Below are 21,099 nucleotides of genomic sequence, written 5' to 3'. Positions count from 1 at the left end.
CGGTGTGAGAGTGCATACATATATTATGGCATATGGTGTAGGAGTGCACATGTATCTGACGTGATGATGACATATAGTATGGGAGTGTACGTATATTTTATGATATGAGGTGTAAAAGTTAATGAATTTGCTATGTTTCTTATATGTATAAATAAACATTTTAGATTATTTTGACGTAGAATTTTACTTCTTTATTATATTTATATGCTGTGTTGTAGGGTTGCTTACTAAAAAAGTCATAAGATGATATATTTATCGTTAAATATCAAATGTCGATGATTTTAAAATATTATATACATGATATGATACATGCTTACTTAAATAAGGCTATAAGGGCTTATACTTACTATGTGATTATTCACTATAGACATTATTTTATAGGTAAAGATACTAATATCCCATCCAAATGCTTGGGTCGAGAAGTGAGTACGTGCGAGCTCATGCTAGAGTATAGATATGGATGATGACCAGTGGACATTTGTATGTGTATAACTTTTGAATATATTGTGTGGATATTTTTTTTTATTAGAGTTTATAATTATATATAAGTGTGAAGATCATTATGTATAGAGGGAACCATATCATTTTATTTAGTAAATTAGCATCTTTTATTTTTAAAGATTGCTTACACTTCTATTGATAACAATAAAAGAACTAAAAAGTGTTATCCTACCTTAATCATATATGTAGGATATAGATAGAACTAAGAATAGAGTGTTACACCTTTATTGGAGGAGGAAGTATCAAAAACCAACACCAAAGGCAACATCAAGATCAAAGTTTCGCCCAACTCACACTTAGATGTACGGGATAACCCTGAGAAGGATGACATTCAAACTTATAAAGGAATGGCAATTAAAGAGACTCAAGGATTTGAGAGTTTGAAGATCCAAGGGCTCCTAATAAAAGGCATGAAGAGGGTGAATGAGCAACCCTTCTTCTAATCGCCTCATCACTCGATGCTTCGATTAATAGGCTACATTGTGATATATCATTGAGCAAGGTTAGGTGCCACAATCATTGCAATATTTCAAATCCCCAATGGCACAAGCAACCTATATGTGGATACCCTAGTGAGCACCACATCACCTTTGTGTTAGACAAATCAATAGAAATTAGATTAATCTAGATTCGATGGGCATTCAAATCATCATGCCTATCGAGAATCAAAGCGAGAGCAACACACGCAGGTACACATGGTCAAGCCACACAAAATATACATCTACTCTTTTTGAGTTGAATAATCAAATACGTAACACATCCAAATGACCGAATGTAGAACCAATAGGTCAAACATGTATTTCAACAATACTTAACCTATAAGTTAAATGTGAATTTTAATTGTGCATAGCCTATACGTCATACATGTATCGTAGTTGAACAACTAAATGCATAGCCTATGAGCCAAATATGCACTTTAATGACACAACCTATGAGCTAAATGTGCATCTCGATGATACATGATAGACAAACTCACTATTAGAGTCAAAAACACCATCCGAAACGTTTCATGGCTCAATAGCTTCATGACCCAATGACCCAGAAGCGGGGGTTAGTAATAGATAAAGAATGACATGATAGACACAATCACCATGCGACAACAAGTGGCCGACTAATCAACCATCGTAGGCTATGTTGATCACATGCGAACAATATATAATGATTGAATCAGGCAACATATAACCACCATATTCTATACATGATTGAATGATCGACGGTCTAAATCTTATGATTGGTGTAGTTACCTAATGTGAGTGTGACATCACATCATACCTCTATCCAAAATATCATACGTCCCCTTCTAGGTGTGACCAACTCTAAGGTTACCTATAAAAGGAACCCGGGTATGCTCCCTCATATTTTCTATTCTTCGTATTAATCAATTAGTTCAACCAGACTATATCTAAAAATCAATTTCATCGTCAGAGAAATATTTATGGAGAATGGTCTCAACATAATTTTATAAGTTCGTTACTTTATAAATAATGATTTAAATCAAAACTAATTTAAAACAAATCTCGATTGGATCTTAAAAATGGAGCTCTGACAACCATAACCTACTCTAATAAAAACCAAATATGACCCACTCTTTACAAGATGAAAACTCTGCTTTCTATTTTTGACTAGACAGGGGGCACCTCACCCTGTATATATGAGTTGTGGGTAAGACGTCTGTTTGGAGATCTATGGAATGAGCGAATGAGTGAAGGCTTTGCTAGAGATATCAGATATAGATTTTTGATAGATATGAGCACACCTAAGTTAGGTTCATTACGTTGGTCATTTAAGTAACACTCAGACACAATCGATCCTTTTAAGTTTCAACTTCTCTCTCACATATATAACATCGAATATTTCTCTCTCTATGTATAGACATATAGCATTTGTAAGCAAAGGGCCGATGAATTTTTTTTGAATGCATGCGAATGTTCCCATAAACCTGGCAATTTCATTAGCAAGTTCCCTATTTGATGCTAAATGCCAACTAATCAATGAACTGATTGAAGGTTTACAACACTTGAACTCCTTATCACATTACCATTTTCATATCGAATGAATGATGGAGTTGATGGTTATAATTATCTGATTCAAAATCTGTATCATTGCTAATTATGTTGTTATATGACAAGGCAACAAAACAATAATCTACATGCCTAAAATTTGTCCAAATCCAAAATGGGATCCCCAAATCTATACATGCACGTGTTTCGCATGTGCTGCGGTTGGGTGCTTATGTCGGGGTATAAAATGGGAGAAAAGGATTCCCTCTCATTCCCGGCTCCATGCCAACCATAAGAATGCTTTCGGCCAAATCCTATCCGATCTCGTGCCATTTCCCGTCTTCCTTTCGCTCCCTCGTCAATCGCCAAAACCCTAAACCCCAATCTCTCCCTGCCTCCCAAATCCCAGTCCTCGGAGCTCGATCTAGACTTCTTCTTCATCGAACCCTCATCCCAAGAAGAGTTCTTGGCATAAATCCTGTGACTTTGCCACTTGGGAAGAGGGGTATCCTCCAGATATGCCGAGATTCCGTCGAAAGAGAGGATTTTGAAGCCGGCCTCGGGGAGAAGGAGAAGGTTTTGGTGGAGAGGAGTGAGGATGGCGGTGGGAGTGACTGGACCACGTCGGTTCTGCTCTTTGGGTTGTGGGCGGGGCTAATGTATTATGTTTTCCAGCTCGCACCGGACCAAACACCGGTTTGTTTGCTTTCAGCTTGATTTTTGGTCTGGTTATCTTAGATAAGTCTTGTGTAATTTATCTGATATTAATTAAGAAGGTTTATGCTACAATGAAGTTATTCTTTCTTAGTCTTTATATAATATAGATTTAGGGAGAGGAGATGCTTCTGTGAGTCACCAATTGAGTGTTTAAAGGTCTCCTCATTATATCATGACACTTTGAAACTTTCGACAACTTTAAGACTTATAGTCTTTTTATTTCAACTCGAGTCTAAAGTATGAAAAGGAAAAATTTTCCCTCGATAATGGTCTATGTAGATTTTTCCTTAGGGAAGTGGCTCTGCCTATTCTACAGCTTTTTGCAACACAGATTTATGTCAATACGGCACTAGATAGCATAATTGATTAAAATTTTACATTGAGTTTGCTCTATGTAACTGTAGTCAAGTTTACGTGCCACTCTTGCATTATCTTCCTGCTAACCAAAATCTTCTCAAAATTTCAGTATAGGGATATTTATTTTTTGCAAAAGCTATTGAACCTGAGAGGAGATGATGGCTTCGTAATGAACCAAGTGCTTGTAGCTCTATGGTACATTATGGGTCTTTGGCCCCTAGTGTACAGCATGTTGTTAGTTCCTACCGGAAGAAGGTGACAGCCAAAACTCAAGCTCATTCGATTTCATTAACTTTTCTTTCCTTGTATGTGGGACACTTACTGAGTAGCTATGTGTATGATTACAAAGTGCGAAAATGGCATGATATGAAGCATCCACAATCATTATTGTCTTATTTAAATGTATACAGGCTATTTTCTGAACGAAATGTTATGGGAACTAGGGCTTACGTGAAGGCAAAAGTATGAGGAGACAATTGAGTCCTTTGTTCTATGAAATGACAGATATGTTTATTATCAAGACAACTATCCATTTACTTAATCTCAATGGATCAACATTCAAAAAGAAATATCACAAAGAGGTATATGTAAACTGAAGTACCATTCGAGTATCTGATAAGTACAGGAGCACTCTGAGTCATCTTAAAAGAGATGCTTATTTATGTACAGGAGAAGTATTCAATGATTGCTTAGTTTCAGATGCATGTCGACTAGAGACAATATCTTTCTGTAGTGTCTGTTTTTCATGGGGCTAAATATTCCGGATGGAAATCTAGAAAGCAACAAAAGAGGATCTCAAATTATAATTCGAGAATAATAATGTTTGTGGGCATATTCTGTTTATAGTGAGATATTATTCAACAAGTTGAGTAGAAATATTTATCTGTTACTATCTATCTTTTCCATATTAATTTGACATTTGGTTTTCAATCTGGTCATCCAGTTCAAGAAGCAAGATTCCAGTCTGGCCATTCCTATTAGTTTCATTCTTCGGTGGAGCATATGCTCTTATTCCTTATTTTGTTCTTTGGAAGCCACCTCCACCAGCTGTTGGAGAAGATGAGATCAGGGGTTGGCCTTTAAATTTTCTCGAGTCAAAGATTACTGCTGCAGTAAGATATTAACAACTACACGCACTGCTTAAATGACTTTTAGCTTTTGCATAAATATCGTGTTCTCCTTTGGGTAACTCTCATGCATGAACTTTAGGTTTATTTTCTAAGTTCTTGTATCAAACATTCAAGGAAAACCAACACAAGTATCTATGGTAATTTTTATGTTTTGTCTGCTGAGGGTGTTGGCTATTAATACCGACCTTCCGACCTTATGAGTTCTGTGACATGATTTAACCTGTGGTTGTATCTCCAACTAGATTCTTCTGATCATGGAATGACAGTAGTTTGCAAGAAGCGGCTAATGAAATGACAATACAACCACATCCCTCCTCTCTTTCATTTTTTCCTTCTTTCTCTGCTTTCTATATAATCTAAAATAAATTAGCTCCACTGCATATCAGGTTACAGTTGCTGCAGGCATGGGCATGATCGTATATGCTGGTTTAGCTGATGGAGATGTGTGGGAGGAATTTTACCAATACTTCAGAGAAAGCAAGTTTGTAAGTTCTAAAAACATGTATCTAACCCTATGCAGTAGCTTTTGGCTATGAAGTACCATCAGTTTCTTCTCTGCACTGTCTTGGATTATATTGTAAATTTCTTGTGACCTTTTCGTGAGTGACCGCATCGAGATTTGAGCAAGCCTTTTCAAAGCTGAAATCTGTTTTCGTCAATGTTTAACCATAATTTGTTGGCCCAATGATAAAATCAAAATGTCATTTACATTGTCTTCTGAATCCATTGCAGATTCATATCACATGCATTGACTTTTCGCTATTCACGGCATTCTCACCATTCTGGGTGTACAACGATATGACTGCTAGGCGATGGTGAGTTCTCTTTTATCAAAACTGTTCCATATTCTGTTTCAATAAGTTTAAAAACTGAAAGTTACGCAAAAGAGTAAAAAGTGGCTTTAGTTGATAAAGATTTACTCTTTGTTGCAGGCTAAATAAAGGTTCTTGGCTTTTGCCAATTGCACTGGTTCCATTCATCGGTCCAGCGTTGTATCTGCTTCTACGCCCGTCTCTGTCAGCGCTACCCATGTTTACCTCTTCCACCACCGCAGAGAATGATTAGGTGCAGTCCCATGTTATTCTGCTTGTTCCATCAGAATTTGTTGGACTCCAATCTCAGTGTTAGCAGAAGCTGAGGATGAATACGCCGAAGACTGGATGCGGGACAAATATACGCCATCGCTGACAACAATATGATCAAATGCCTTTTGTGGGGATATTTTGAAAGCCAGCTTGAGGCTAATTCAACAGCACAAAATACATCCAATCAAATGTCAACTAATTACTTGAACAAGAAAGTTGTAAAAATGCTCTTTCGTATGTATGATCGAAGAGAAACGGTACTGCATCTTTGTCATATGCATTTTAGATACCCTGCATTTAACTCATTGATGTGTGTTTCATCATGTGTGCAATCAATTGCATGGGATTGGCATCAAAAATTTATTGAATGTTCTTGTCTCTTGAGATGTATTCCACAGAATAACACAATTCTATGCTCAGCTTGTTTACAGCAACCTTTTTGCTGTGCACGAAGCATTCTATGACCTGCAATGCAACATCTTATCCACAAAGAACGAATTATTGACTGACCCTTTCATGGACCTGGTTTTTGACTTTCGATGATCAAAAACTAGTTCTGATCTGACCATCTCAAAATTGCTGTCTAGTTATTGTACGAAAGAGAAGAGTTGGCATTGAATCAGAACAACTTGCAAAAAGGGTTCACAAGCTTCATAACAGCAAATCTGGGACACACAACTTTGGGCTCAGAAGCAGCTGATTTATGTGCAAAACCAACATAATAGCCTGTAAAACCAATCAAGTTTGCTAATCTATAAAAAATGATTCAACATTTATGTTTATTAAAGTTGGTAAACATGTAGCTGCAGATCAATTATTGAGACTCACAAAGACAACCATACAAACATGTAGTGATCTTGTAGGTAGTGTTTTCTTTTTTTGATGGAAGTGTCATAATTTGTGATAATAGCCAAGGACAGAATACAAAGTCTGAATGAAGTTGAGACAAAGCAGGATGATGGCAGCAACTACTGAAAGGGTCACCCATGGATTGGAGAAGTAGTGCCGCATCAACTCCGCACTCCACCTTCTCCACTGGTGGCTGTGATGATCTGATACTTCCTTATACAGAGGAGATAAGTAACTAGGGATGCAAGACTGGCTGACCTGGTAACAGATCTGCTTGAAGAAAACAGCTACATCCTTATCAGTGCTGAGCCTGTTGACTACCGTTCCGCTCAAGTGAAGAAGCCTCACATCCCTCTCACGGTGCATGATGCACTCCATGAATGATGCATAAGCTGTGATGTAGGGACTCACCCCAGGATAGCATTGCTCAAAGGAGATCAGGTTCCGGAAGAGGGCATTGCTGTAGTCAAATATGTGCAGAGTTGGGATCTCCAGTTCCCCATTGCAGAATGCTACCTCAAGGAAGCTACGTGCATGATCCTTTCTTCTGAAGCGTACTGCAGACTCTCCAAGTTCAGTGGCACTGGGGATGTGCAATTGCTGCGTGGTACTAGATGAGGGTGAGTTGGGATTCCAGCACTCTGTGTCCGTCATTCTGTAGTTGGGAGATGGTACCATAGCAGAATGGAAAAGATGTAATAAATGAAGAATACCATTACCATCAGGACCAAAATGGAACATGTCTTTGTTCATCTTGGGATGAAGTTCATCGAAGAGCTCGAGTGCTAGATGAGGAATGGAAATGTGCTTGATGCCAGGATTCATAGTGTGGTTGAAGAGGTCCTGAATGATGAAGAAAGGTATTTGGTTTTCAAGCAATAGCAAGTCAAGTTTGATGTGGTTCCATTGCCAAAACACACCGACAAGAGGGCACTCCTCAGTATGCATCTTCTCGGATTTCTCATCCACCTCAGTGCTTTCTTCCTTTCTTGGATCCTCTACCACAACCTCTGTCTTCTTAACTATCATCAGCAGGATGTAGAGAATAAAGCAACCATCTAGCAGGAGCATCTCCACAAAACTGTAACTTTCCATGTTGGCATCTCTCGAGTAACAGCTGCGAGCCAATTCCTCTTTCTCCTTTATATTCTTGATCCAGATTCTCAGTTGGTTTTCTTCCTCACGAAATCTGGGAGAAGCAAACGAAAGCATGTGTCTGAGACACCTCCATTTGTCATCGACGGTGATGCGAAGCCCGATCTTCTCCCGGTGGTATGGGCCTATGGCGACTACCTTCGGCTGATATGCTTGGGTGTCATGCTTCCGAATGTTAGCAGGGATTTCATAGATAGTGCAAGGTGCCCTGTTGTGAGATCGCCTGCTTTGACTGGCAGTGGTCATTCTGTGTTGCACATTTTCCATCCAATCGTTGAGCAATCTGGCATCCGAGTCTCTGCTGCTCGATCTTGCGGTCTCGATCTCGGTTCTTTGGTTCATGGATGGGCTGATCTCACCAACAGGGTGTTCTCTGAAATCACCAAATGTGTCACCTTCTCTGGAGCTGCCAGCTCTCCAGTAGTCATCATCGTCGCTCACAACACCAGCATATTCTTCAAAGGTCTGATCGATTTGCACCCCGCAGCTGCTAGAACTGCCGAATTGCATGGGCTCCATGATTCCTACCTTTTCTTTTGCATTCCCATGTATAGAAGGAAAACGTATCTCAGTCATCTCCTCAAATGAAACAACTGCAAGGGTGAATGGTTCAGGAAACATTGCTTTGCAGGTATAAATACATGGATGTTCTCGAGAACTGTTGTCAACACTGAAACTTCTCTGCAGGCACCTGACTGAAGTAGGTGTCCACCACAGTCATGTCCTCAACTGAAACGGCAATTAAGGATGACAGACTTGATAGCATTTGTCAATGCTGAAACTTTCTCCACGGGGACCAGACTGAAACTTCCACCCTCAAGCTCCACATTCAAACCTGCAGGAAAAGGTGAGCAAAATGTGACCCCCAAGGTGTCCACCTGAAACTTCCAGGAAAGGAAAATAATCTGTAATAATACTAATTGATATGATGAAATAAGGAAAAGTCAAACTCACAAACAGTATTTCTATCCATATCCTTTCATACCATCCTAAAGTAATGTTTTTGTGAAGCATATGAAACAGTAATAATATTACTCTTCACTCTGGTGTTCTTTTCTGCAAATAAAAGACGAGTACAATCAAAAGTATCTGCCGCTGGGAAGCATTCTCTGCATTAGTCAGTTCATTTCTACCAGAAAGTGAACTCAACTCACAAACTTACAATTAATTGCATTCGGTCTAAAAGATAGTGGAATGTTATGGCACACCTAAATGTAAAAGAAAAGAATATGACTGCAATAAGGGTAGAAGATCACTGTAACAATGCGGACTCTTGGATTGTCTTCTTCAAGTCTGAGCAAAGCAATACAAGACAACTTAACTGTACACTAATAAACCAAGTCACATCTGTAGGGAAATTTTAAGCATAAAAATCAGTCATTCTGGAACCCACATCATAATACTATATGCATTTTAGAGGAAAGTAGCATTGAAGATTTAGGTATAATCAAAGGAGAGTTTCATCATACAAGTGTCTGATTTAAGATGGTTCCAGCACTATACAGATGAACAAGAAAGTCTTGCCCATCTTCAAGATATCCGAGGTAACCATCAGGTAGGACCAACTTCTTCTGAACTATTCTTCGAGTCTAAAGCACTTGAACTGCATCAAACTGTTCTACCAGGTAAATCTTTTGAAGCATAGTATTAGATGACACTACATTCGTGAACAAACCGCCGAAAGCTCCGATTTTAAGTAAGCAGATTTAATATACTGGTCAATCTCACCAATATCTAATTGTATGATGCAACCCACTCGTCCTCGTCAATTCTACAACATACCAAGAAATACCAACCTAATCGGGCTCCCATTAGGGACAAGGTGAGAGCCAAAGTAACGCTATTATAACTCGCGACATCAGAAGGGCATCTGTAATATACCTACCTCATTTTGACGAAGGTTGCACGAAAAGATCGCATCTCTCCGAGAAAGCGCGTAGAGGGATATGGCCGGAGCGTAATCCATTTGCGGTCGTTTCGTGGAACGCGTCATCAGTGTGCGGGGAGGACTTCGTGCCATCGTCGCCACGACTACTACTGTCGGTCATTTCGTCGAACGCATCCCGGGCGTGTGCCACCGAGAAAGCGCGTAGAGGAATAAGGCCGGAGCGTAGTCCATTTGCGGTCATTTCGTGGAACGCGTCATCGGTGTGCGGGGAGGACTTCGTGCCATCGTCGCCACGACTACTGTCGGTCATTTCGTCCAACGCATCCCGGGCGTGTGCAGCGTGACGGGAGCCGTGTGAACACACGAGTGCAGAAAGGGACTTACGTTGCATCGTCGGGTCCTAAATATAAGCCCCTTAAAATAATCTCATTCTTTAATAAATAAATAAATACTTGTTTTCGAATAAACCACCCACAGAAAATTACTTATTAAGAAACAATAATTTTATAGAACAATACTATCAAACCATTTCTGACAAGTGGCGACAAGATGATATAAAGTTATTTTGTCACTCACATTTGAATCATTATTTTTTAGTGAATATCCAGCTAGGTTATTTGATTTTCTTGTACTTGATAAGACAAAAGATTGCAAATACGACGTTATTTTTCCACAACAAAATCGAAAGACAACAATGGGAGATGTAAATGACAAAGATGACTGGTGAAAGATGTTTATATTCTATGATATAGAAATTGCACGTGCTCTCCGGCTTATTCTCCCTTACATGGCTGAAATATTTTGCGCCCTAATTAGACTATTCAGCTTCTTTGGTATTAAACCTGCAAGGGATCTCCAAGGACGACTTGCTACAATAACCAACGCATAGCTGGTTCACCCAGTGATCAGATCTGGTGCACTTTTGGACATGAGCGACTCAGCTGATTACATTCAGATAATTTCTGGATAGAGCAGCTTCACGCACTGTCAATCTTGAGATCACTCAGCTGAGTGGTTGAGTCCATTCCGATCGCCAATCTTATGCATCTCCGACTCGATGGTCTCCACAATCTTAATTCCCTCGGGGTCTGGTTCAGGCACATCTACATGAAAGGAGCCTTGTTTCAACAGTGCCACATATTCTTGACCTTTCTGCTTAATGTAGTTGTAGAGCTGTTGGTGGAAGGGATGGTCCAAAGAGAAGCAGTCATCAGATCGAGAAGTCGAGTGTCGAGATGACCCAGAGCCTTCTCTTTTACAGAAATGGGGAAGAGATGCCGAGTCCATTATCTGCATTATCCAATCAACACGAACAGTTTGGATGGCATACCATATTCAATTCAGCACAAGGTTCCAACCAATAACATGGAATAGAAAATAAATGCAAGCAAAAGTTTTATATTTCTTCGTATTCTTGCATGTTACAAATGGTGATGAGGCAAAAACAAGAACCTTGCGCTTTAAAACCTAGAAACAGAAATAAGCAATGATTTCCCACTTGCTTAGGGTGAGCTACACAAACTCTGACGTCAGTCGAGCTTGGTTTATGGCTGTATCACTGGTCAAACTAAAAAGAACAGGGCTTTGTGCCCTAAAAACAACATAACATTAATTCCACGCTAGCTTCCAAGTAGGCTGCCTAATCATCACTAAACTGTATCACTTTCTCATAAGCTGTATCACAGTGCTTGGACTCTCCACAGTTTTGACATTTTTTAACAGTTTAACAAACATAAAGATGCCATCACACAAGATGTATGCTTCTAAAATATGCTTAAGAAAGCTTGAACTAATAGAATAGTTGGCATGGCTTTTACTGAATTTATTTGACTATAGAAAATTCATCTACCTTATTTTACATCTACAAGTCCAAACTCAAGTAATTGTTGATAATCCATTGCCAGATGTGTTAAGGAACTTGGACACTTGACAATTTAGTCACTTGCTCAGGCTGGTGCTGCAGCCAAAATCAATAGCAAGATAATGCAAAAGTGTCGTAAAATAATAGTTCTTGAAAATCATGCATTCAAGAGTCCAAAAAGCACAACCAGAGAACGACTTATGAGCATTCAAAGTCGGAATAATTTGCCTACGTGTTCCAGCTACGATATAATCATTGAATATATTTACGTGATAAATTTGCTTATAGATAAAAGTTATTATTATTGTTTACCTTCAACAACTCATCTCTGCCACAACCTTGCAGTACCTGCACTTTTCTTCTCGTTCTCTCTTGCAAGAGAGGCTTCACAACCTGGTCACAGAGAAATCGAGACTTCATGTGCTAATTGAAAGGAAGAAATCAAACAAGAAGAAACAATTACAAATGAAAAATCACTCATTGCTACCTTCCAACACGCTGAAAATATATATGGAGCATTAACGATATAATACGTCTCTGTCTTCTCTGGATAATTTAGGTCATCAACGGTGGATATGATAGTTAATAACTGCATTCAATAATCAAACCATGTATGAAGAAACAGATTTACGAAATGAATCGTCACCTGCTTTAGAAAGATCTGGAAGAAAGAGATACAGAAGGAAATAGAATTAATCCAAATAAAACTTTGTAGGTGAATCTAACTTCTAAACTTCTATGGATTAATGAAACACCAAGTTTGTGGATGTCAATGGGTATGTCAATGGTTTGGGCTTGAGATGGGAAATGATCAGTCCATGCCTTGCATGAATTTGAATTACAAGTCCTGCCCATGGCAACAGAAAGTACTTTTATCGAGCTCTGTTTTACCATCTAATTACAAGCCCAATTCTAGTTAAGGCCTGGATACTCCAAAAAGATGGATTTCAGCTTGCATTAATTTCAAAAGCATACTGCTAGCAACCACTACTAGAAAAAGAGCAAGCCTCTATTCCCAACAAATTATTAAGTTATAAGGTTAATTTTAGTTGTCACAATACAAATTCAAATTGTAAGCTAGTAGGTTAGTTTCTTGCATGGTCTAATTTGGGATTACTAGGTTGCACATCAAGACCCCTTGAAGAGTGACATTCAATATTTTGTAGCTTAATGCATCCAGAGTAGATTTCTGAAACAGTTATGTGAAGCAATAAAGAAAAAGAATACCTTTAATTGGTTCAATGCTGAAAGCTTTAGACCAGTCATATCCAAAACTTTCACACATGTGCCAATATGCCGCCCATACTTCTTAGATGCAGCAGGCTACAAGGAGGAAAAAAGGTTAAATAAAAAAGTACAGCTCATTTTAAATTGATTGAAGGTAGTAGACTCTCTCACCAAAATTACACGATCCCGGTATTCATTAATTTGAATATGTGACTGCACATAGTAGTTAACCTATATCCAAGCGAAACCCAGATAATTAGAATGAACAGACAGATTCAGCAGCCACAAATTTCTTAAAAAACTATATTAATTTGCATGTGCATATTTTGAACAAATATAATCATCATCTAGCAATGCGAGAAAGTGAATGTCTACTTACCTTAATACACACCAATACATATAGCAAACGTGTTTAGACAGTTTCTTTGACCGAATGCACTAATATATTCAGAGTAAAAAAGCAATTAATATAAGTACAGGAGTTGTCCCCGTTAGATGCCTGTTCATCAACATCCATTTGTCAGCACTTTTTTTTTTTGCTAAAATATTGCCATTTTACACCTGTAAGTACTAGTGAAAAAGGGGTCTTACACTTTCCTAGCTTAATATCCCATTTTGGTTTAATTAGATCACCAAAGTAGTAGGCATAGCATAAATACCTTGTGTATTCATACAAGATCATTAGGAACAATTTTCCTATAAAACTTATATATATATATATATGATGAATCAAGGAATAATATCTTATGTTAGTGCAGCCACCCAATACCTTCTCAAACCTCTTCCTAGTGCTTTTCTTCATAGCCAAACAATGCAATGGTGATACCTAATCAGAATTTTGATAATGATGAAAACAGAAACAACAAATGTCATGTCCCAAAAAAGATTTGGGATTGGTTATGTGCACCTCTTCAACACCAAAATTTTGAAAACATGAAAAAAAAAAAGTTTATAGGTCCATGCTCCTGACCAGCCACAAAGCCAGATATTGATAAATTAAAAATAATCTTACAGAACTTACTGATGCTTTATCATATGTGCTGAGCCCAACACCTATTGCAAAAACAGGGTGACCCTATCAAAGAGGAATATAACAAAAGGATCAGATCACAATTCAGCTAGATTATCTATAAAAAAATGAAACATTATTTGTAACACCTAAAAGTAATGTCAGCGTTGTTGGCATTTTGTGACATTTTTATTCATTTCCATGTAAATTTATTTAAACTAACGAAACAACATAAGCAGTTCCATTCATTAATGGATATTTCTGTATTCTGTATTTTACATTTACTTCAATTCATAAGGAAATGCAATTCTCAACATGTTTACTATTTATCATGGGATGAAGACATTAAACAACATATGGGATGAGGACTTACTCAAGGGCAAAAAACATATTAACTGATATAATATTTATAGATATTAGTTGGACCCAAAGTTCAGTGGTGGCTGCAGAACTCTTATCTGAATAGTGATATACACTTAATTAACTAACAATGCAATGATATTAACACCTTAACGCTAATGATCTGCTGGGTCCTCAGCATAACCTCGAAATTAAAACAAAAACCTTCTGCATGAAGTTATCATATATAAACAAAAGGGAAAAGGATAAATATCTATGTTCTCCCATTTCCACAAAAAATTTGAATTATAGAAACAAAAGTCATATTGTGCCTTTGCAATTAGCATTAGTCCCTAAATTTCTTATTTGCAATTCCCATTTCTTGTGCACTTCTCATACTGGGAATTTGCCTCTTAATTGCTCAAACTTGAAATACAAACTAAAGACAGACCATTCAACTAACCATTTATTTTTTATGCAGCCTTTTAACTAAATTCACATGCTCTTCATCAACATTCTCAAAATGCTTAACATATCGGATTATTCATTTCTTACACTTCCCTAGAAATTAGTACTCTTATGTTTCTCATTTCATACTCTCTTACTTTCTCTCTGCACATACATGTCGACATAGACAGATACCTAAGCACCTACTTGCAGTTGTTTACTATGTCTCGCCCACTGTGTATAAACCGCAAAACAAGACAAAAATGCCATCTTGGAAAAACAGTTTACAAAGAAAAAGAGCAATCTCCTAATACCAGTAATGGGAAAACAACTTCAGCATCCAAAAGTATTAACAGATATGAAAGTACAACACGAATAATGAGTCAGAACTGTTATACATGCAGCACTAAATTACTGTCTTTTGCATATAATTGAACAAGCTTTACTAGAAACTCAGTATTATAGAGCGGATAATAAAAGAACTAAAAGTAACCAATGAAGAAATAGACTCGATTTACAAAAGGAAACTCACATCCTTTGTGTATCCTGACATTCCTACAAGTTGTGAATCACGAATCTTTCTATACAAATCAGCTGGGATTATAGGTTTCTGCATTGAGACAAAATGCCATTAGATAACAGTGAACAGCATAGTTAGATTCAATAAAGTTGGCACTTTAAGGCCTCTGGTAGCAAATTTAACTTCCAAAATTGTAATGCTCTTATTGCACTTACATAAATGTCCTGTTTAACACCAGTCTGGAAATATGAAAAAAGTGTAGCTAACTAGCTAATGATTCACCCCATCCATCCTTTTGGCAGCTATTTCTTTCTTATTGCTTTACCTTTTGTAAAATTTGTTTTTCCCAATCGAATTAATCTTATAGAAAACTTATTCATGTTAAAACCAATTGGAGGTCGTTCTTACACACACTAACTAGCTAATAGTTCACCCCATCCATCCTTTTGGCAGCTTTTTCTCTCTCAGTGTTTAACCTTTTGCTGATCTCAGAAAATTTGTTTTTCTAGATCAAATTAATCTTATAACAAACTTATTTATGTTAAAACCAATTGGAGGTCGTCCTTACTAGAACACATGCATGCACGCACATACACACACTAACTAGCTAATGATTCATCCCATCCATCCTTTTGGCAGCTTTTTCTTTCTCATTACTTTACCTTCTGCTGATCTCAGAAAATTTGATTTTCCCAATCAAATTAATCTTATAAAAAACTTATTCATGTTAAAACCAATTGTGTGTCGTCCTTATGTTGATATGTCAAGGAGGGTATATTGGAAAAGAAACATTAGGTTGACCAAAAAAATACTAGAATATTCTTGAGAAACTCACATTTAGAATGATATCAATATGATTCTGTATCCTCCAATTTAAACAATCCACCAGCTGCAATAGACATGAGCATCTTAAAATTCAGAAACAATTTGGTGCTTTCTCATGCACAGAAAGGGAGAACCAAACGCAAGCAGCCAATGTACATAATACCATCTTATGTGCTTTAGGAATGCTCCACTCTCTAGCCTTAAGAAACCGAACCAAAGTTTCACTTGGATAACCCATGTGTATATTCTGCAATAAAAAAGAGCACACTATGAGGCATGATAGGTATAATTAACTAATGAAGCATTTTCAGTTATCTTATTCAATGCTGAAGCATGGCACGACCGCAAAGAAAAGAGCCAAAAGATGTGATAAATCAAATGAGGAATAAAAAGAAAAAGAAAAAATCACCAGATATTTGTACTTTAAATCTGTAGAGACAGAACCATCAATAAATTATCATGGTGTTCCACCATGAAGTGGGTAGCATGGTTTAGAGCTAAATTAATAAACGGTAACCATTGCTCTCAAAGATGATTCTAGCATTTGGATGATTTAACCTTTATCAATGTGGGCAATGAAATGGCGAGCACAATTGAATTTGAAGGATACTACTGCGGTTGTTGATGGATTAGGCTGAAAATTTTTGACATTCATGGAGTCCAAAAGAAAAGTTAGTTAATACTCAGCTGAGAAATCAACTTTGACAGCCAATGTGTCTATAAGAGACATCACAACTAGCAGATAAGAAAGTGTGCTGCTACTATCTGTAATAAACTATGGAAGATCATAGTCTCTGAATGCTCTTAAAATGTTATTCGGAATGTCCTCTGGTACAGTAGGAAGCATAATAAAATTCTAGAGATGCAGCACTAATAAGATGAGTTTGTAAGCATTGAGAGACAACCATTTCATACTAAGATTCTTTTGCCATATCAAGTACAATAACTTAGTAATGTAATTGCAAACCACATTTGTTTGAAGTAGAACAATATAAAAAAGTTGTCTTTGTCAAGAGTAACTAAGCTCAGAAGCCAAGAATCTAAACTGAGTATTTAACTTCCAAGCAATGATCCTGTTTCCATGATCATCCCCACGAGTATTCTGGATGTCAGAATAAATGATAAGTTCTCATCCCAGTACCCATAAAAAGTGCACAATTTCATTTTGATTTTGAGGATAAGGAACCTTCTTCACGAAAGATCTAACCAATACTACTGTGATAGAGATGCCATCATCCTTAAAACAGTATGGCCCACAGGATCTTCCATAATAAGAACCAACAACAGCCAAAACTACTTCGCGTCATACCCGAAGCACACGAAAGAGCTGAATTCCCAGTATGACCCAGTCCACAGACAGAAAACAGTCAGATTTAGATATCCGACCATGACTCAGCAATCACTAACTTAAGAATTGAAAGGTCACCAAACGACTCGTAGGTTCAACCCAGATCGTCGAATTCAGAGCAACGAACAACCGATCCAGACAGATCTAGCAAGCGACAGAGGTCAAACCTTAAACGTAACCTTCAACGGCTCGTCCACTGCAAAATCCCAACACCAAAAAACGTCAGCAAAGATCAGGAAAACAAAAACAAAACGGACGAGATCGGCGAAGCAAGAGGCGGACCTTCGTCCACGAGCGCGGAGAGCTGCATGATGGCGTCCTGGGAGGCGATCCCCATCGTCCGGGGGACGGATCGGGAGGGAGAAGACGTCCACCAACTCTAGGGTTAGGGTTAGAGATCTTTAATCGACGGAGTTGGTCGTCTTCTCTCGCTCTCGTCTTTGAACTCCGGTTTTTCTCCGTATATTTATAGACCGGTAAAGAAAGCGAATGAGTGTTTTAAATTGGAATATTGGGCTCAACCCAAAGAAATAAATATCTTATTATATTATTATTCCATTGGAAAGTAGTTGGGATCAAATTACAAATGGGGGATATTCTATTATTTTGAATATTAGCCCCATGATTTAGAGAGAAAGTCTCTGATGTGATGCACGATTATTTATATATATTATATATTTGATACTTCCAATGATTCGAATGTAATAAGAATTGGGGCATATTCTATTATTTTGAATATTAGCAGCATGATTTAGAGAGAAAGACTCTGATGTGATGAACGATTATTTATATATATATATATATATTATATATTTGATATCCAACTCGAAAAGGATTGACAAAGAGAAGTCATAGTTTAAGTGTCATCAATTTTAATTAATTAACATGAAAAAAAATAATTAATTTAGTGATTACTTTGGCAAGATTTTTGGGTGATAGGTAATTAAACATCAAATTAATGTGAATTTTCTTCTCTTGTTAAAGAAGGAAAAAGTGTGGATGCATATTGAGATCGTTTAAACTACATGTGAAGGCTTCACAATCTTCCAATTAGCATTGCTCATCATCTTTCATTTGTCAATGGAATTCAAATCCAGGATCTCATGATAAACCATCAAGATTTTGATGAATTATAAAAAAGTGAAAATTTATTTAGAGAATGTAATATTGATTTTTTGAATTTTATTCGATGTATTTGGTTGTATTCATGTTTTGAAATAATATAATTTGTACATGGAAGAAAGAGAGAATTATATTTGATGGAGAGTGATGCTCATATATCTAAGTATTATCCTATGTGCTCAAATTAAGGGGATATGAATCAAGGAGATGGTAACAAAAGTGATTGCATTTCTCAGCCATGTACAGTTTTGTGTGTGGTGCATGAACATGGAGCAATAAAAGGGAGAAGCACTATTTTTTCTCTTGTGGTGGCATTTGCATGTTCTTTTAGAGAGCATAAAGGAAAAAAGAAATGAATGATCTTTCATCCATGAAAACCTACAAGTAGATATCAATCATCAAAGGCTTTGCTTTGTGGAACTCTTTGAAGGGTCAGAAATATAAGATGAAGGTGAGAATATAATCCACTGATCTCACAATCATCTTTAATGTTGGTGTAAGAATAAGATTTTCGCATTAAGTTCCTCAAAAGGTTAAACTAAGACAAACTATCATGATAGGTACAATCATAGCCGATTGTAATAACATTAATGTGAGGGCCAAATATAATGAATCATAAAACTATATGATAAAAAAATAATGTAACACCTCAACACTACGTGATTAACATCTCGATAACAAATATATTGATACAACACCCTTGATATTATGTGATTGACGTAGCCACAATCTTCCAATGTTATTGATTATGTCGTGCTTCTCACACTACTCCACTTATACATCGAGGAATACACTAAACTATATATATATATATATATATGTATATATATATATATGTATATATATATATATATGTATATATATATATATGTATATATGTATATATATATATATATATATATATGAAATTGGTTCGACTTTGCCTGATTATTGATTTATTCTTTTCTCTTTTTTTAAATTTTCAAATGGTTGTTATTCTATTTTATATATTCATCCTAAATAAAAAATAAAATCAAATTATTTTCACAAGACTATGGCAGCATATCCTTTATGACATGGGAGGATTTCTACAAAAGACTTTGGCTCACATGATTATCACCACAAAATAATATATTTTGGAGTATATTATGGATTAATTATAGAATATCCTCTATACTTTAACCCAATTAGCATTGTGATCATTGTATTTTAAAAAATATATTAAAATTCATATGATTCTAAAAATAAAATAAATAATCTTATTTATCCTAACAACGTTAAGTATATTGACGAAAAATATAATATGATATCATGTGCTGGATCTACATAAAAATGATAGATAAAAGATAATTTTAATATTTTTTATTTCTAATGATTTTATCGATAAAAAATTAATTTCAACATTCTACCTACTAAAAATAAAAAAATTAAAATTATATGTTTACTTATCGTTTTCATATTGATCCAACACGTGGTGTCATGTGTTATATTTTTAGTCAATGTATTTAATGATATTAGGATAAATAAAATTATTTATTTTACTTTTAAATTTTTTTAAAAAATTATATAAATTTTTTAAATATAAAATTATGATACTAATAGGATATAAATATAAGGAGTAATATATAATTAGCTGGTGTTTTATCCATCCACGAGTGCATGGATCGAAAGCATGACAGACAAATGTGATGCTCGTTGGAGGCGGGCATCTAGAGAGAGAGAGAGAGAGAGAGAGAGAGAGAGAGAGCAGCTTGCCCCATCTACAGAGCGCCTACGATGACGCGGAAGCGTACCAGGCGAGGATGGTCGCCGTAGGCCCATATCACCGGGACAAACCAGGGCTTTACGTCACCGACGACGACAAACGGCGGCGGTGTGTCATGTACCTCCTGTTCTCGCGGGTTTCTCCAAGATCACGAGGGAATGTAGTCGTGCGCACACTGGCAAAGGTGGATAGCTACGGTAATCAGAAGGGATGAGTTGGCTCGCAATCCAGAGATGTTAACATGTCTCGGTCGAGGTTTATGGAGATGCTGCTGCTCGATGGTTGCTTTCTATATGCTGCCGATGAGTGTGGCGAAGGCAGATCAGGTCCATGCGGCGGTGGAGGATCTAAGAGGAGAAGAAGAAGAAGAAGAAGAAGAAGAAGAAGAAGAAGGAAAGAACCCTCTGGTCATTCCGACTCGGCAATGGAACCTCATCAAAATCGACCTGCTATCGTTCGAAAACCAAATCCCTTTCTTCATCATTCAGGATCTCTTCAGCCTGATGGAGATCGCTGACATCAAGCACACTTCTCCTGCTCATCAAGCATTCGAGCTCTTTGAGGAAGCTTCATCCGATTTCCCCTGGTGACGGTGATACTTACCTACATTTATTGAATCTCGTTCACTCTGCTTTGGCACCATCTCCTTGCTACAGAATCGCGGACGCAGATCCGAACTCAGACTTCGAACGCCGCATGGTTCCCTTGCGCATCCCCAACGCCACCCAACTCTGGCGTCCAGGAAGCTGCTTGGAGGCTCTGCAAGCATGTGCCCTGTTCCAGAACCTCATCGGCTTACCTACATCACGGCGTACGCATCATTCATGGAATGCACCATGAATAGCGTGAGAGACGTGAGGCTGCTGCGTCTGTGCGGGGCGTCAGTGAACAACCCGAGCACCGACAAGGGCGTATCTGTCTTCTTCGACCGGATCGGCTGCCAGGCCACCGATTCTCTCGTCCCGGATTGCCTGT

The 21,099-nt window shown here is 37.4% G+C and overlaps 3 protein-coding genes across 9 annotated transcripts; 1 reads left to right on the top strand and 2 right to left on the bottom strand.

Moving 5' to 3' along the window:
- Positions 1 to 2,768: 2,768 nt before the first annotated feature.
- LOC103977962 (uncharacterized) lies at positions 2,769 to 6,095 on the top strand. Its single transcript, XM_009393645.3, has 6 exons — positions 2,769 to 3,197; positions 3,685 to 3,830; positions 4,519 to 4,687; positions 5,092 to 5,190; positions 5,438 to 5,520; positions 5,638 to 6,095. Exons 1-6 carry the CDS (start codon positions 2,784 to 2,786, stop codon positions 5,768 to 5,770), a joined length of 1,044 nt encoding a protein of 347 aa, XP_009391920.2. The 5' UTR covers positions 2,769 to 2,783; the 3' UTR covers positions 5,771 to 6,095.
- A 424-nt stretch (positions 6,096 to 6,519) lies between these two features.
- On the bottom strand, positions 6,520 to 10,046 carry LOC103977961 (UPF0481 protein At3g47200). Of its 5 annotated transcripts, none has more exons than XM_009393643.3 (2): positions 9,676 to 10,046; positions 6,520 to 8,629 (listed from the first exon to the last, which is right to left on the bottom strand). In XM_009393643.3, the coding sequence occupies exon 2, from the start codon at positions 8,413 to 8,415 to the stop codon at positions 6,682 to 6,684; it is 1,734 nt and encodes a 577-aa protein (XP_009391918.2). In that variant the 5' UTR covers positions 8,416 to 8,629; positions 9,676 to 10,046; the 3' UTR covers positions 6,520 to 6,681. The 5 variants fall into 5 exon arrangements, with proteins under 5 accessions (XP_009391918.2, XP_009391917.2, XP_064955075.1 ...); XM_009393642.3 differs by having other exon boundaries at positions 9,680 to 10,046; XM_065099003.1 differs by lacking the exon at positions 9,676 to 10,046 and adding an exon at positions 9,591 to 9,631.
- A 462-nt stretch (positions 10,047 to 10,508) lies between these two features.
- Positions 10,509 to 17,713, bottom strand: LOC135607282 (SEC14 cytosolic factor-like). Of its 3 annotated transcripts, none has more exons than XM_065099000.1 (11): positions 17,541 to 17,711; positions 17,426 to 17,454; positions 16,074 to 16,157; positions 15,921 to 15,974; positions 15,098 to 15,175; positions 13,792 to 13,845; positions 12,942 to 13,001; positions 12,771 to 12,866; positions 12,031 to 12,132; positions 11,856 to 11,936; positions 10,509 to 10,972 (listed from the first exon to the last, which is right to left on the bottom strand). In XM_065099000.1, exons 1-11 carry the CDS (start codon positions 17,593 to 17,595, stop codon positions 10,682 to 10,684), a joined length of 984 nt encoding a protein of 327 aa, XP_064955072.1. In that variant the 5' UTR covers positions 17,596 to 17,711; the 3' UTR covers positions 10,509 to 10,681. The 3 variants fall into 3 exon arrangements, with proteins under 3 accessions (XP_064955072.1, XP_064955073.1, XP_064955074.1); XM_065099002.1 differs by lacking the exon at positions 10,509 to 10,972 and adding an exon at positions 11,441 to 11,639; XM_065099001.1 differs by lacking the exon at positions 12,031 to 12,132 and having other exon boundaries at positions 17,541 to 17,713.
- Positions 17,714 to 21,099: the final 3,386 nt, after the last annotated feature.

The sequence above is a fragment of the Musa acuminata genome, chromosome BXJ2-3 (genome assembly GCF_036884655.1).
Source record: "Musa acuminata AAA Group cultivar baxijiao chromosome BXJ2-3, Cavendish_Baxijiao_AAA, whole genome shotgun sequence".
Lineage (NCBI taxonomy): Eukaryota > Viridiplantae > Streptophyta > Magnoliopsida > Zingiberales > Musaceae > Musa > Musa acuminata.
This window is presented reverse-complemented; position numbering and strand designations above follow the sequence as displayed.

Bases quoted from the DNA above. Each gene is read 5' to 3' on its own strand.
- LOC103977961 (XM_009393643.3), bottom strand. From the start codon at position 8,415: ATGTTTCCTGAACCATTCACCCTTGCAGTTGTTTCATTTGAGGAGATG.
- LOC135607282 (XM_065099000.1), bottom strand. From the start codon at position 17,595: ATGGGGATCGCCTCCCAGGACGCCATCATGCAGCTCTCCGCGCTCGTG. The intron at 17,455-17,540 runs GTCCGCCTCTTG...GGGATTTTGCAG, and splicing joins CTCCGCGCTCGTGGACGAAG to TGGACGAGCCGTTGAAGGTT. The intron at 11,937-12,030 runs GTAGCAATGAGT...CTCTGTGACCAG, and splicing joins TATTTTCAGCGTGTTGGAAG to GTTGTGAAGCCTCTCTTGCA.
- LOC103977962 (XM_009393645.3), top strand. From the start codon at position 2,784: ATGCCAACCATAAGAATGCTTTCGGCCAAATCCTATCCGATCTCGTGC. The intron at 3,831-4,518 runs GTGACAGCCAAA...CTGGTCATCCAG, and splicing joins TTAGTTCCTACCGGAAGAAG to TTCAAGAAGCAAGATTCCAG. The intron at 4,688-5,091 runs GTAAGATATTAA...ACTGCATATCAG, and splicing joins AGTCAAAGATTACTGCTGCA to GTTACAGTTGCTGCAGGCAT.